The 15,204-nt window shown below is 45.5% G+C and overlaps 1 protein-coding gene across 1 annotated transcript in view; it reads left to right on the top strand.

The window, feature by feature from the left end:
* Positions 1-15,204, top strand: part of LOXHD1 (lipoxygenase homology PLAT domains 1) — a 165,085-nt gene that overhangs the window by 145,907 nt on the left and 3,974 nt on the right. The window contains exons 36-38 of the mRNA XM_069001530.1: positions 991-1,176; positions 12,615-12,785; positions 13,949-14,087. Coding sequence (XP_068857631.1) covers positions 991-1,176; positions 12,615-12,785; positions 13,949-14,087 — 496 coding nt within the window. The remainder of the gene's footprint in view (positions 1-990; positions 1,177-12,614; positions 12,786-13,948; positions 14,088-15,204) is intronic.

Raw genomic sequence — 15,204 nt, forward strand, 5'->3', positions numbered from 1 at the left:
AGTGCCAGGTGAAAATGTAACACTTGCAGCTGAAATATAAGGTCACTGCAGGTGGTGGTTGGGCCTTGAACTCCCCAAAAGTCAGCGAAACAGCATGGCTGTTTTCTTTGGCAAAATATGGACAGTAGAGGACACATGACATTCAGTATCAGGTCATAAAGATCATCTTGGAAATTTTTTAATTTCCTAACATATGCGCAATAAGAAGGTGGGAGTTGGTAGAGCAAACTGTTGCATGAGAAACTGGGACTTTTTCCATTAAATGCCACATGGACAATTTTTTGAGAAAGAGCAATATGGAAGGAAGATCTATTGGGGGTGGAGGGAAGGGGGCCATGAGGTGCCATAGTGGCTTGGTTGATGATCTGCACATAGCTCTGAAATCCCTGTACCATACAACACGGGGAGAGCAGGAGCAGACAGATGCCAGCTGAAGGATCCTGAGTGCCACAAGTGCTTGGAGAAGGTTGTGGGACAGCAGGAGGGAATGACTGAGTGTGGAAAAGGGACTGTGCCTCAGTGGGAAGCCCAGAACAACACTTTGTAGCTAGATAAGTTAAAGTACGTTCTTTAACACTCTTTTGTAGATTGCTGGATTCTGCTGGGTAAGTCACTTTACATCCCAAGCTACCTTGGAATAACAGGAGTTACTACACTGACATCCCCTGCAGAGCATTGGGATGGACAGTCCTCCATCAGGAACAGAAATTCCTGCTTCCTATGAGCACTGCAATCATCAGGGTCACCACACCTCAAGCACAAGGGCAAAGCATCCAACTGTATTTGTGGGATGGACTGGAAGGGTTGGTTGTCCTCTCTGCAGGATCCTGCACGAACCCACTGAAATGTCTTGGCTGTGCCCAGAGAAACATGAGCAGCCCTGCAGCCTCTTCCATCCTTCCTTTCCTCCTCCCCATGCGACTGGGGGCACAGAGTCAGCCCAATGTGGCAGGGTAACTCATGGCATTTTTCCCTTCTCTCTCCTTCCAGGGGCAGGCACCGATGCCAACGTGTCCTTGATTCTGTTTGGGGAGTATGGGGACAGCGGCACCCTGCCTCTGAAGGAGTCCAACAACTCCAATAAGTTTGAGAGGAACCAGATGGATGAATTCAGCTTCTCTGAAATGCTGAGCCTGGGAGACCTCTGCAAAGTGCGGATCTGGCACGACAATAAAGGTCAGGACAGTGACGTGGGTGGTGGGAGAGTTTGAGATGTGTTCACTTGAGGAAACACAGGGACACAAGGCAGGCTGAAGGCACTATCCCCAGCTCTGCTTTAGGCTGAGAAAATTACCTGGATTCTTCCCAGATCCTGTGCCCCAGCTTCCCTAGACACACCCCTTCATGCAGGTGACCCTCTCCCTGGCCACTGCTGCAGCATCTGCTCCTGTGGGTCTCCATCTGCAGTCAGGGCTTACAGCCACCTCTGCAGACTGGGGATGCCTCCCCCGGGCAAAGCCATCCAGCCTGGTGTCCCAACACACTCACTCTACCCATGCATGCCTCTTACACAGGCCAGCATGGCACTTCCAGAGCAATTGAATGCTCTCAGCCTGACACCAACACATGGGGTAATGCAGCCTGGCGCAACACAGCGAGTCCAAGAAGACAGAAATAAAGATCTGTGTCTGTCTTTACTAAGATCACTACATCAGCCAGTGAGCGCGCAGCGCACTGCTGAGAGAGGTTCTGACATTTCCCTGCTGCTGGACACCCTAACTGGTGTCACAAGCAGCAGAGCAGTGCTCAGTACTGCTGTCAAAATAATTTGTGTTGTCATTCAGGCACCAAGAGGTGTCTTGTAAAAAATGCATCTCTAACAGTGCTGTGGTGACATCCCATCCCATCCCATCCCATCCCATCCCATCCCATCCCATCCCATCCCATCCCATCCCATCCCATCCCATCCCATCCCATCCCATCCCCATGTGAAAGAGATTATACTGCATTAGCAGTGGCTTGCTCACTAGTGGCCAGCCCTTGCTGCAGCCCAAAGGTGAAGCTCCATGGCTCCCATAGACTCACCTGAGTCACTATTAATAAAGCTGTTTGGCAGTAATATTTATCAAAATCTGGGGAGGAATGGCAGCAGAACCACCCAGTCATTACCTGGTTGTACTGAGGCAGCTGGTTTATGGCTGGGATAGGTTTTATGGCAGCAATGATATGACCTGGCCACCATCTTCTCAAATATACCAAGTCGTGACAGATGCATGTCACACTCTATTTAATAAAAGATGCTATCTCTGGATTAGACTTTCCCATTGGAAAGTCTTTGCAAGAGAGAGAGAAAAAACACGTCTAATCGTAGCCTCTGTCTGCTGTGAAATATGGGAAATACATCCACCTAACATGATTGTTTATTCCCAGACACTGCAAGCTCTGAGCTCATATTCATCACTCCCATAACACAGCACAATTTAGTTGATTAAACTCTATAATATCATGTTATATAGCTGGTGCTGAATGCAGTAAGGGAGCTGCTTTCACCTGATTACTTTGCCAAAACACTAATTCCTTGGATCTGCAGTTTAGATGTAGATATGGAAAGGGCTATTGAGTGAGAGTTTTAGCTCAGTAAAAAGGGTTTGCTGCAGTTCCAAGAGTGGATGAGACATCCTTCTGATAGCAGCAAGAAATCAACATGGACTTGCAGATTTGCTTTCAAATCTATCACCAGCTAAAATGTGTGCTAAAAGAACTTTTTCATCAAGAGGCACCATGGCTCCCTGGTGACTGGCCATGCTAACAGGATGAAATACACCCACCAGAGCAAAGCTGGTCCTTAGGGCTCAGGCACATGGACAGACTGGGATGCAGGAAGGTGAGAACTGGATCAGATCGAGGGTCTGTGGAGCCCAGCAGCTCTTTCCAACAGCAGCATCACTGGATGCCTGAGGAGGAGGACAGACTGAGTGAGCATGTGTAATCCTTTCACAGTCCTCTGCATTTTACTACAAGGGAATTTCCTGGATATCTTTTTTGTCCATTAAGTAATTTTCAGTGAATTTTCTCATTCAAGTTCTTGCCCAGGCCCTCCAGGAGACATCTGCACCCACACATCCCGTGGCAGTCAGTCCCACGGGTCCGTTGCCTGCTGCGTGACGAGCAAATCCTGTTAATCCAGGAGGATTTTGTTGCCTTTTCCTTCTTTCACAAGTGATCATGGCTCACCCTCTCAGCGCCACTGATGATGCTGACACGGGTTGGTAATTGCTGGCTGTGTGCAGCTGGTTGGTGGCAAAGGGAGGTAACAGAGTTCAGCCTTAGGCTAAGCAGTAAGTAGGCTCAATTAGTTTAAATTTGCTCTGGGCTAAGAACATGTACCCAGATAGCCACCACAAGTCAGCTAAAATACTAGGCTGGGTGTCTAGAACCTGAAATATGTATATAAATACACATGGCAACCTCATATTCTCTTTCCTTATTTCCTCATAACACGGGTTTCCACTTATAAATACTAGTTCTTACCAGACCTGGCTGACAGCAGGGTTAATTTAAGCCTTGGATAAACACCATGCTCAGGTTTTGTTCAGCAAAAATGTACTTGCTTTTCCCCACAGAAAGAAGGAAAACTGTTGTTTAAATCATAACATACGTTGTCTACATTGTTCTTGCATTAGTCATGTGAAAGGCATCTCCTATCTAAAACTTCACACAATTCAGCATGACAGTTTGTTGGGTGGGTAGAGTATTTATTACTGCTGAGATCCCAGGATATAGCTATCCTTTGAATAGATGCCTGCTCCCTATATATAATTTATATAAATTGGCTGTGGCACTGCCTAGAAATTCCTGGCTCTATTTCTTTTAAATGAGTAGTAGGATCAGGGGTCAAGTAGGGTTTTTTGTCAGATGCATAAGGGACTTTGGGTATTAAATAAAAATGTGTTTGTATTTACCACTAGTCTGAGGCTTCAGATGTTGATCACTCTTTCTTTACCTCTTTTCTGGCTCTTTTGGACTACATGGTTCTCTGCCAAAGGCCTGTGGAAGGCTTGACCTCACATTGGCCTACCACATTGCTCCTCGAATCCTGAATACTTGTTCTTTTCTTTATCTTCTAAATTATCAGTCTCAATCACAGAATCACAGAATGGTTTGGGTTGGAAGAGACCTTAAAGATCCTCTCATTCCACCCCCTGCCATGAACAGGGACACCTTCCACTATCCCAGGCTGCTCCAAGTCCCCTCCAACCTGGCCTTGGACATTTCCAGGGATCATGGGGCAGCCACAGCTGCTCTGGGCACCCTGTGCCAGGGCCTGCCCACCCTCACAGACAGCAATTCCTTCCCAATATCCCATCCATCCCTGCCCTCTGGCACTGGGAAGCCATTCCCTGTGTCCTGTCCCTGCATGCCTTGTCCCCAGTCCCTCTGCAGCTCTCCTGGAGCCCCTTTAGGCCCTGCCAGGGGCTCTGAGCTCTCCCTGGAGCCTTCTCTTGTGCAGCTGAGCACCCCCAGCTGTCCCAGGCTGGCTGCAGAGCAGAGGGGCTCCAGCCCTGGAGCATCTGGGTGGCCTCCTCTGGACTGGCTGCAGCAGCTCCAGGTCCTTCTGATATTTGGGACCAATGTCAACACCACATCAAGTGCCCCATCAGGGCTAGTTAGGGGAAATACTAACCATCAAAAGGCTTCTTTTTCCTTGTCATATCAAGATGCCAACCATCTGCCTGTATTTCAGGATAAAATACATGTAAATGCCTTGCCCATTTTGTTCACCATGCCGTGCACCACAGCTCAGCATCCCTCTCCCTTGGTGAAGCCTTGCTGCAGTGGCTTTGCTCCCAGTTCTCATCCCACTTTTGTTTATCCTTTCACTGAAATCTGACTGCAGTGGGGTGTTCAGAGTTGAAGAGACAGTAATTGCCATGGCAAAGACTGTCAGAAGGTCTTTACATTGCAAACACCGTGTTTTCATCCTCTGGAAAAGCACGCCAGTTTTATGGTCACAGTTTAAAGCTTTTAAATGCTGTTTACCCCACAAAAACTGCTGCGTGGCATCTCTGTATGAGACATAAAGGAGGAATGAAGCCCCCATCTAATTTCTCTAACTTCAATAAAAATGATTAGGGAGGAAGTTGTTGCTCATTTGAAAACAGGCAGTTTAAAGACTTCACAACTGCAATTTCAAGGAATTGTTCCTGATTTTTTTAGATGTTTAGAGTTCACCAACGAGATTCTGGTAACAGCAAAGTGACGTGAATGAAATTTAGTTTTAATTTTGCTCCACATCTTTTTATCTTGCCCCTGTTTACTTTGAGATACTGATGTTCGACCTAATATATTTAGACTCCCTGAGCAAATTTAATCACTTCCAGACTCCCCATCTCCTGATCTCAGATAGACACTACGTATTTTCTCATATCTCAGTTCATTTACTTCTACATTTATGCAAGATCAGTATCTGTAGGTCTGCAGAAATGCTGGCTTTCTAAATACAGGCCTCAATTTTTTTGGTTTTCTTTTTTTTTTTGTCTGCTATAAGGACTAAATCACCATTCTGGAAGAATGACTGAAAGTTTCTCAGTATCTCAGTAACAGAATTATTTACCTACAAAAAGCCTTTTTTTTCCCTTTTTTTTTTTTTTTAATGGATTATTGTTGCCTTTTTCTCCATGAAACAAGGAGGTATGGGAAATCTGGACTTAGCTCCCTCATCTGCCTGAGTAGATTTGAGTCCAGGTGATAAGCAGTCTGTCTAAAGTAATTAATTTCAGATTCTTGATTATCTCAGTTGCCATCAACCAAGGGGAGCCAGGAAGAGTCTAATTACAGATAAACTAGACTTTTCTCTGTTGTAGGAGCAAAGACGAAAGTAAATACCAAGGTTATGGAGCCAAACTTCTTCCTTGTCTTAACACGGCCTTTCTCTCAATTCGCCAACTGCTCTGACATTGTCTAGCGGAGTTTTAAATAGCCTATCTGCCCCAGTGACTCCTTTTGGGTGGCTCTTCCAAAAAAGAAAGTCTCTTATTCCCTTTCTTGATATGGGCTCATTTATGTACCCTTGGTTTTCCTTTTCTTTCTCTGAAGGAACTACCTTTTCAAAGAGCAGTATCTTGGCTCAGATGCTAAATTGCGCAGGCCTTGAACTCACAGCACACAGCTATTCCAGAGGTCTCTTTCTGCAATTCATGGACATGATTCCAAGCCTTTGGGGCACTTGTAGACCATAAATTATTTTAAAAAAACCTAAAGAACTGTATTTTTTAGCTCTTTGTAAGGATTTACTCAGCTATCAGGCCTGAGAAGGGCTTCTCTAAGCCCCCCTCTCAGCTCTTGACTGTTGCCTCATAAAGTCTGCTGATCCTCGGGGCAGATTTGTTGAAGAGTTTCTGCTTTAAATACAAAGTGAGAGGAAGAGAAATAGATGTGTAAAACTGCCCAAGGAGAGGAGAGTCCATCATGCTCCCTGTTCTGCTGGTGCCTCACTACAGAGGAAGACAGTGACAGCTCCAGCACATCTTTCTGGGTGCATTGAAGTCTGCAGCTCAGACTGGGCACACGTCAGGGGGCAATCTGCAGGCCTGCAGCATGCCAGCAAATAGGCCATGGCTGATTAGTGCTTCAAATTGCCCAAATCTGCCTTCAGCACCTTGGGAGACCCCAGCACTGACCCACAGAGCCCCCTTCACAATCCTTGCACCTTCCTCACTCTTCAATGCCAGGTTTTTCCTTTGTGCCCAACGGTGTTATCACGAAGATAAGGACTGCACCCCTGTGAGGGTGGTGAGGCCCTGGCACAGGTTGCCCAGAGAAGCTGTGGCTGCCCCATCCCTGGAAGTGTCCAAGATCAGGTTGGATTGGGCTTGGAGGAGGCTGGGAGAGTGGGAGGTGTTCCTGCCCAGGACAGGGGGTGGAATGGGATGAGTTTCAATCTCCCACCTATCCCAAACCATTCCATGATTCTATGAAAGATGTGCTACAGGTGTTACAGCTTAACCAGCAGATATGCCAAGATATCACAGTCCAGAGCTGACAGGAAGCAGAAAAAAAGATGTAAGGAATTACAACAGCAGAACCAGAGAGAAGAAGACAACTTCAGTGTTGACCTTGTGCATTCATTCCTTTCCAATCTTGGGAATTGCAGAACAGTTCAGAAGGAGCCCAAAAGGCCAGAGGTAGGCTTAGAATTATCATTTCTGTAAAAGCTTCTCTTTTCTACAGGCCTCCTTTGCTCCTCTTAGGGACAAATTATCCTGAATCCTTGTTAAAAGCTTTTGCTTCAAGTATTCTTCAATAAAATACAAAATTTTCTTCAATCACAAGAATATAATCTGAGAAATTGTTCCATCTCCAGTCTGAGCTGCTAAGTGCTTTTGCACAGGAGTAGTTTATCTGTAAGATGTGAGGGCTGGAGGACTGGGGTGTGTCTGAGGGTAATTTATGGGCGGTCTTGACCTGAGTCAAATCTTGGACTGAACAAGTTGCAGAGACAATAGAGGAAAGGGGGGTGCAGAGCACCTATTCTCTAAAACTGTGCCAAGTGTTCATCTTCTGCTTTCTCAAAGGTTGTGAGAGGTTTTGCATTGCCTGTCTGCCCTGATGAGAAATGTTGTGGTGTGAACTAACATGATCCTAAAGGAGAGATATACAAAATGGATCTATTTTTATTCCGCCACTGGCTTGCTGAATGACCTTGCATAAATCACATCCCTGTACCTCATTTTCAATTATGTAAATTAGGGATAAAAATTATTCACCTTCTTAGAGTGTTTTGAGATGTACTGATGCACAGCTAGATGCTATGATTTTAACACCTCACAATTAAGGCTCCATTTCTAGCGATTTGATGCCACTATCAAAACTCCCACCACTTTCTGGGTGATCCTTCATGAGGTGAGGTTTAGGGATGGCTGCTCACCTAACCAGGCAGGGGACAAACAATGCCAGAGGATGCAAGGCTGATGAACTGTCTGTGCAATGGTCGTTACTTCATGTTTCAGAGAACATTAAAATAAAAAAAATAAATAAATAAAAATGCAATTAAAGGGCTGAGCAATGAGGGTTGATGGTTGTGAATGGCTCGGCAGCAGCAATTCTTCACTGGCCCCTGAGCAGTCAATGTCCTAAGCAGGATTTTTTTACTCCTGTGGAAACATAAGCACCAGTAATGACTACTATTATCCTCGACTGGGCATCAGCTGCTTGCAAAACCAAACCAGAAAAGACATGCTACAGAAAGATAAGGGATAAGGAGGATAGTCCATGAATACGGCTGCAAAAAGTGGAGACTTCCATGGACATGTGTATATCCAAGCATGATGTGGTTCTGCCAGCAGATTTGATCCCACCAGCTCTTTCTTTGCAAGGAATAGTTAATATTCACTACAGCAAGGTCAGGGACCAGGTGTTGGGTGAGCAGTGGATCCACCACACTTGTTTCAGTCTTTTTTTCGTCCATCATCCCGTGTTTCTACAGGTGTCAAAATGGCTTAATATTTTAGGGGTGAGTACAGGCAAGTCGTGGCTGCTGCTGAGGGAGGCAAAGGAAGCTTCTGGTGCTGCAGGCTGGGGTTTTAGTTAAATGAAGCAGTAATGTCATTATCTGTGTTTCATCTACCGCTTCTACAGTCAGACTCAATTGTGCTAATCACTGCACAAACGGGTGACGAGGAGCTTACAATCCAACCTGTCTAATGTCAGTAAAGCACAGACCTCCAGCATCACCTGGGGAAAAGGAAAGATTGTCCTGTGAGGGCCTTTCAGGTGTACACAGGGGGACCTTGCCCAGTATCACCCAGCAGCCACCTTGCATCCTTTTGAATAAGAGGATAAATGGGACAAATAACTGCTCTTTTGGATAAAGATATTTGGAGAAGAGAATACATTTCCCTACATCACACTAAATTATACGGAGTCAAGCAAGCAAAGTGGTTCTTTTTTCCCCAAAGCTCTTCTCTTCCTCTAATTACATTTGAAATGTTTTGCATGCTATTGAAAATGTCACTTCCAGCTGCAGACCATTAAGGAGCCTATGTGGCACTGCCATGGGTTTTATTAAGGCAGGTTTGTTGCTGGGGATTTCAATGGCAGCAAAATGAGGCCTGGGGTGAAATACCTTTTGTTACAAATGTTGAACACTTGTTTTGGTGGTAGGAAACCTTTCACAAAGGCACAGTTCTCACCAAATTATTTTAAAGACCAAGGCTGGCATAATTGGGCAGGAACTACTCAGATATGTGCTGTTCCTTCCCTTCTGGCCCGAAGCACTAATGGAGGTAAATATAGTGGTCCTGGTTTGTACTGGGTTCACGGCAGAAATTTGTGCAGCTGATGTTTTCCGAGCCCTTTTTTTCCTGGTACTGTTGTTTGGGGTGCCAACGGGATACTAACAGCTCTGCTTTGGTTTTTCTGCAAGCACCCAAAGCTGAGTGATGGAGCAGCTCTGGCTCTCACAGTGGATCAGGATCAGGGACAGTGTCAAGGGGAAAGGCTGATGAGCCATTTCTGCAGAGATCCTTCAGTCTGTCCTTGCAGCCAGGCTGTGTGAGCAGTGGTCAGGACTTGGGAAATCTTTTCACCCTGCTGCATTCACATCACCCTTCTGGCTCCTCTTCCTCCTTCCTATGCTGCTCTATAAACCAGCTTGGGTTGAGGATTTGGTGACTCTGGGGTTGGAGTTTCCTTTCCTATCATTGCTTAGGTGCTGTTGAGTCTCTGAGCCCATTGCAAAAGTCACAGTGGAACACAAGGGGTAAACGGGATAATAGCCTGAAACCAGGATTTCATGACCTGAAAAGTAGTTCTGCAGACATGATTTGTTCTCCTTCTGCTGACGTGCTCCCCAGCACACAGAGCCAGCCCAGCAGAGGGAAAGTCTCACATTTAGACTCTGTGCCTCACTGGCCTTTCCATTTTTTTTTTCCGGACTAATGCAAAAAGGAATTTTATATATATTTTCCCAGTCTGACACAAGAGAAAAACAATACCTTTTCTGGTAGAGCCAGATGTATTTTTCAAACACAAACCAACCTTTCCATTTCCACATCAGCTTCTAAATGGTTTTTAGTGCTGTGGCAATGAGACCTTTGATGTGACACCCCTCCTGGCACCATGGGACATGGACAGAGTGGGGAGGTATGCTGCTATGGACATATCCAGTACAGCTTTCACCTGGGCTGAGCTATTTCTCCTAGAAATGAAAAGCATTTAGGGATCCTTGTACAGGTCTCCTAATCTAATTTAAATCACTAACAACTAGGAATGAAAATGAGAAAAAAGGCAAATTCTAGTGAGAGGGAAGAGAAATGTTTGGGCGGTTTTTTTGAAGAAGATGGGAAGATGTTTAGGGGCAGTTGTACCATTTTTCTAAGACTGTCCATCCAGATCCTTGATTTATGTACTCCTGTGCTGTAAAGAACACCCTGTTGGCATTTTCTTTTCAGTGTTGATTTCTGACAGAGCTCAGCATTTGCTCTTTAAATAGCCCAGAGCTGATAAAAGCATCTTTGTGGGGAGGAGCTGGCTTTGTCCTCAACTCCAACATCTGCAGGAAAGTCAGGTCTGTCCCATCTCTGCCTCTGATAAAAGGGCAGGATTTTGCTGCAGCTTCTTGGTGGTTTGGCTGCTGGCCCCAGGCTGGAGAAGAGGGAGGAGGGTATGTGCACCTCAGTCTCTTTTCTGGTACTGCTTAGCAGTGATCCTGACCCCATCATCCTGTTCACTGCTGGCAGCAGGGCTGAGATCAACAATTTATTCCACCCTGGCCTGCAGTCACTGACATCTCTCACTACAGAAGGAAGGCATGTTTTCTTTCTTTCATGCTGTACTATTGTCACTGAAGTCTTGATGGAAGCAGAGCAGTCTCCTGAATATGCTGCAGAGAGGTTCATTGAACTTAAATGGAAAAGATCCTACCAAAAGATTAACAGCTGACACTGCCAACATGTGTAGAATAAATTTCCAGAACAGCCCCACAGAGCAAGCTGCTCCAGTTAAATCACAGTGGGAGTCCCGGGGAACTTCACAGAATCGTAGAATCACAGAATCTTCAGGTTGAAAGAGATTTTAAAGACAATCGTGTCCCACTCCTGCCATGGGCAGGGACACCTTCCACTATCCCAGATTGCTCCAAGCCCCGTCCAACCTGGCCTTGGATACTTCCAGGGATCCAGGGGCAGCCACAGCTTCTCTGGGCAACCTGTAAAATTAAAACAGATGGCACCAAGTTCTTCTCACCAGTGTCCAGGGACAGGACAAGAACAAATGGGCTCAAACTGAAATACAGGAAATTCCATGTCAAATAAGAAAAAAAGCTTTTTTTTTCTGCATGGGTAATCAAACTCTGGCACAGGCCACTCAGAGAGGTTGTGGAATCTCCATCCTTGGAGATATTAAAAACCTGGCCACACACAGCCCTGAGGAACTGCTTCAGCTGAGTCTGCTCTAAGCAAGATGTTCTAGAGATGTTCACAATGATTTTGTAGTTTTGTGCCCCTGAAATTTAAGGGGTAAACGGTGTTGTTGGTTGAGGTCTGTGCTTCGTCATGCACAATTAAATTTCCTAAGTTGGAGAAGGTTCAGGAAGCCAAAGTACAAAACAGCAATGGCTGTGAGGCTGGTAAAGAATGGCCAGCACATATTGTGGAGGCTCGCAGTCCACAGGAGAAGGGTATCTTGTTGACATAACTCAAAAATGTGCCATCGTTTTCTAGTCAAGGATAATGAGGATTAATTTTTGCAAATGAAGGCACACGGCAGTGAATTCCTGGAAGAGCAAGAGCTGTTTAATCTCTCCAGGATGTACATAATAAGTCAGCAGAGGTGTCTCATCATGAGCATAACCTTTTTTTGTCTGACTAATAGCAGGACTTGTAAGTAAAACTGTCAGAACCTCCCGTCCCCACCGAGGTCAACAAGTGCTCCTGTGATTTTAATAAAGAAATCAGGTAAATGTTCTCAAATGCTGTTTTCTTTGTTTTCAAGTTGCTTTTCCAATGGGGAAAAAAACAAACCAGACAAATGAAGTAGCAAACTAGAAAGGTGCTGTGGCTCCTCAGAAGGCCTCAAGGGAAATGTAAATTGATTTGGTCATCCCTGCTGGAACATCCATCACTTTACTCTGTCCTGTTTTCACATCCAGTCCCAGCACTCATGAATTTGCCCTGGTTGCTTGGCAAGGATAGGTGCTTGCCTTGCATGTGCTGGCTGGCAGGGCCAAAGCAGCAAGTTATACTTTACATTCTGACTTCAAATCCAAAGAGGAGACCTTAGAGCCCCTGCCAGTGCTTATAAGATGGGGACAAACATTTTAGCAGGGCAACGGGGGTGGTTTAAAAATAGAAGAGGGTCAATTTAGATGAGATATATAAAGGAAGAAATTGTTTACAGTGAGGGCAGTGAGGCTCTGGCACAGGTTGCCCAGGGAACTTGTGGTTGTCCCAACCCTGGAAGTGTCCAAGGCCAGGTTGGACAGGGCTGGGATGGTGGAAGGTGTCCCTGCTTATATCTGGAGTGTTGACCTTTAAAGGTGCCTTCCAGCCCGATCCATTCCTTTATTCTACAATTTCTAGCAACTAGCATGGAACTACCAAGGAAAGGTACCTCGCCTCCTTACTCAAGCTACATGCAAACAGCCAAACCTTTGATATTTTTGTTAACTTTACTAGGAATTGCACCAGGCTGGCACTTGGAATATATTGATGTGATGGACTCTGCCTTGGACAAGACATTTCGCTTCCAGTGTGATCGCTGGCTGGCTAAAGGTGAAGATGATGGGCAGCTCATCAGGGAACTGGCTTGTGCCAATAATGACATCCTGGAACTGAAGGAACGGACTGGTGAGTTTTGAGTGTTTTTTGTGTCACTTTCTGAGCGACCTCAGAGGCCATAGGACCACATCTCCTGCAAGCTAAAGGTTTCCATGCAGGCTTTAAGGGTTATTTCATATGCACTTTAGTTCAATAATGCAGTTCTATGATAAGAAAGAAACAAAACAGGATTTGTAAGGAAGAAAAAGATCTCATTCTAGGTTGAAACCTAAGAGGGGCCCATCTGCAGTGGTTCAGTCCATCAGTAAGCCATGAGAACGCATGGATATGATCTCATTAGAAGTAATGTGCTTGAGTCTTTGAGGTGGAAAATAAGTTCCGTCCTTAAAGCTTGATAAGTAACATTGCTCCAGCTTCCTCTTTAACTTGTTCAGGGCTACCAGCTTAAGTGTCCCAGCTGAACATGACAGCTGAGCCTAACAGCCCATGGTCCTGGATTTGCTCTGGGTAATCCCACTGGGCCCAAGGTAATTACACTGGTGTCTGATGTGGTGGGTGATTCAGACAACAAGAGTTACTTAACCACGCTGATGATATGCAGAGTCCATGTCAAGAATACTGCACCAGAGCTCTTCTTCAGGAGAATCCTGGAGAGACAATAATCGCATTGCTTCACAGTGAATTTGCTCTGCCCCTGAAAAAAAATCAGCCTCGTGAGGGCCATTTTGGGTACTTACAGGCCACCACAGCATCTGAGTACATCATGTTGGATACATGGCCACCCTCACTCTGCTAGGAACAGTGCCACACCAAAAAAAAAAAAAAAAAAAAAAAAAAAAAAAATAGAAGAAAATATGGAGGATTTGGGCTGTTTTTCAGATGAAGTGCTTAGCACAGCATGGAGGTGGACACAGCTTGTTCAAGATGGACTTCAATCATCCTTGTGGTTCCCTCCAACTCAGAATACTCTATGATTCTAAGAATAACTCCATCTATTCTTGCTACCCAATTGAGCAGGACTCATATTTTTCATGTGTTCTATCCCGAAGCACTCAGAAGTCAAAAGTCCCACAGATTTCAGTGTTCCACCCTTCGCAAATGCTTGCTGTCTTGTGTGCTGCGGTAAATATTAGGAGAAGGGTTTTTAAGCAAAGTGACAGCCAAATGAAGAGATCTTGCAGGCCATCTGCTCTTCCTTTTCTTTCTAACGTGTGTGTTAATTATGCTTTAAGCCTATGAGATTGTCACAGTAACCAGCGACAGAGAGGATGCAGATACAAAGGAAAACATCTGGATCATCCTAGAAGGGAAGATGGGCCGCTCAAAGGAATTCCTTATGGAAAACTCCTCCAAGAAAAGGAGATTTGAAAGGTAGTAAACAGGATGGTGGGCCAGAGGAACTCCCCACCAGTTGTGTGTCCTCCACAAACGCCACCTCTTCTCCGGGATAGTTTAGGGAGCAGTGTTTGTGCTATACTGCTTCTCATCCCCCTTCCAAAAAGCTTGATGGCTTCCCACTTGAATTAAAAGGAAGATGACAAGTGGGTTTCTGGTGGGCAGTCACAGAGTAGGTTTTTAGAACAACAAGAAAAATGCATTTGGTAAGAGGAAATGTGGACGTCGCGTGTGTGTGTGTGTGTGTGTGTGTGCGCATGTCCTTTTGTATCAGCACATACAGGACCGCAGGGAGGCTGTGTGGTTTTTGAGCTGGGAGGAGCAGAAGGAAGCTGGAGGTGGTTTTAGTTCCTTTTACAGCATCTCACTAGCAGTGGGAATCAGAGAGAAAGTAATATTAGTTGGAGGCTAGATGTTGTCAGAGCTGCTCAGATTTGACTCTGCAGACGGATCTGCGGGGTAAGGCTGCAAGATCACTGTCGCGTGAGGAAAGGCAGGAATCAGCCTCCTGCTGGAGGCACATCCATGGAACATGGGGCATATTCCTTCTCCCACGTGGGACCAAAGTGCTCCAGGTGTGAGCAGGATTTTCTGCTTTGTTTAAGGACACAGCACACCCTTAGGAGACAGGGACCTTGTCAAAGTCACAGGCACTGCTGGTGTTGTGTTGCTTTGCAGGGAGGAAAGGTTTTTCTGGTAAAGGAAGGTGAAATTATGGCTCATGTGAAATGTAATATGACTGTCTGAGACATCATGTGAAATATGAAAGACCAGGAGGAGCTTCCTCCTGACCTTGAGCTGATGGTGTCTACGGAGGAGTTAAACATCATCCTTCATGAGTCGCAGTCTGTCCTTGGAGGGAACAAGGGCCAGTCCAAGGAAATAAACCTAACAGATACTCAGGGGACACAAGAGGGATCCAGTCAACACTTCAACAGAGACCTATCATGCCTGCCCATGACAGCGGTTTGGAACTAGATGATCTTTAGGGTCTTTTCCAACCCAAACCATGCTGAGATTCTGTGATTTAATTGTTTCTGTGAACTATTTCCAATCCAAGCTTCAGGAAGGGTGGCTGAACTAGCAAATTTAA

The sequence above is a fragment of the Aphelocoma coerulescens genome (genome assembly GCF_041296385.1).
Source record: "Aphelocoma coerulescens isolate FSJ_1873_10779 chromosome Z unlocalized genomic scaffold, UR_Acoe_1.0 ChrZ, whole genome shotgun sequence".
Taxonomy (NCBI): Eukaryota; Metazoa; Chordata; class Aves; order Passeriformes; family Corvidae; genus Aphelocoma; species Aphelocoma coerulescens.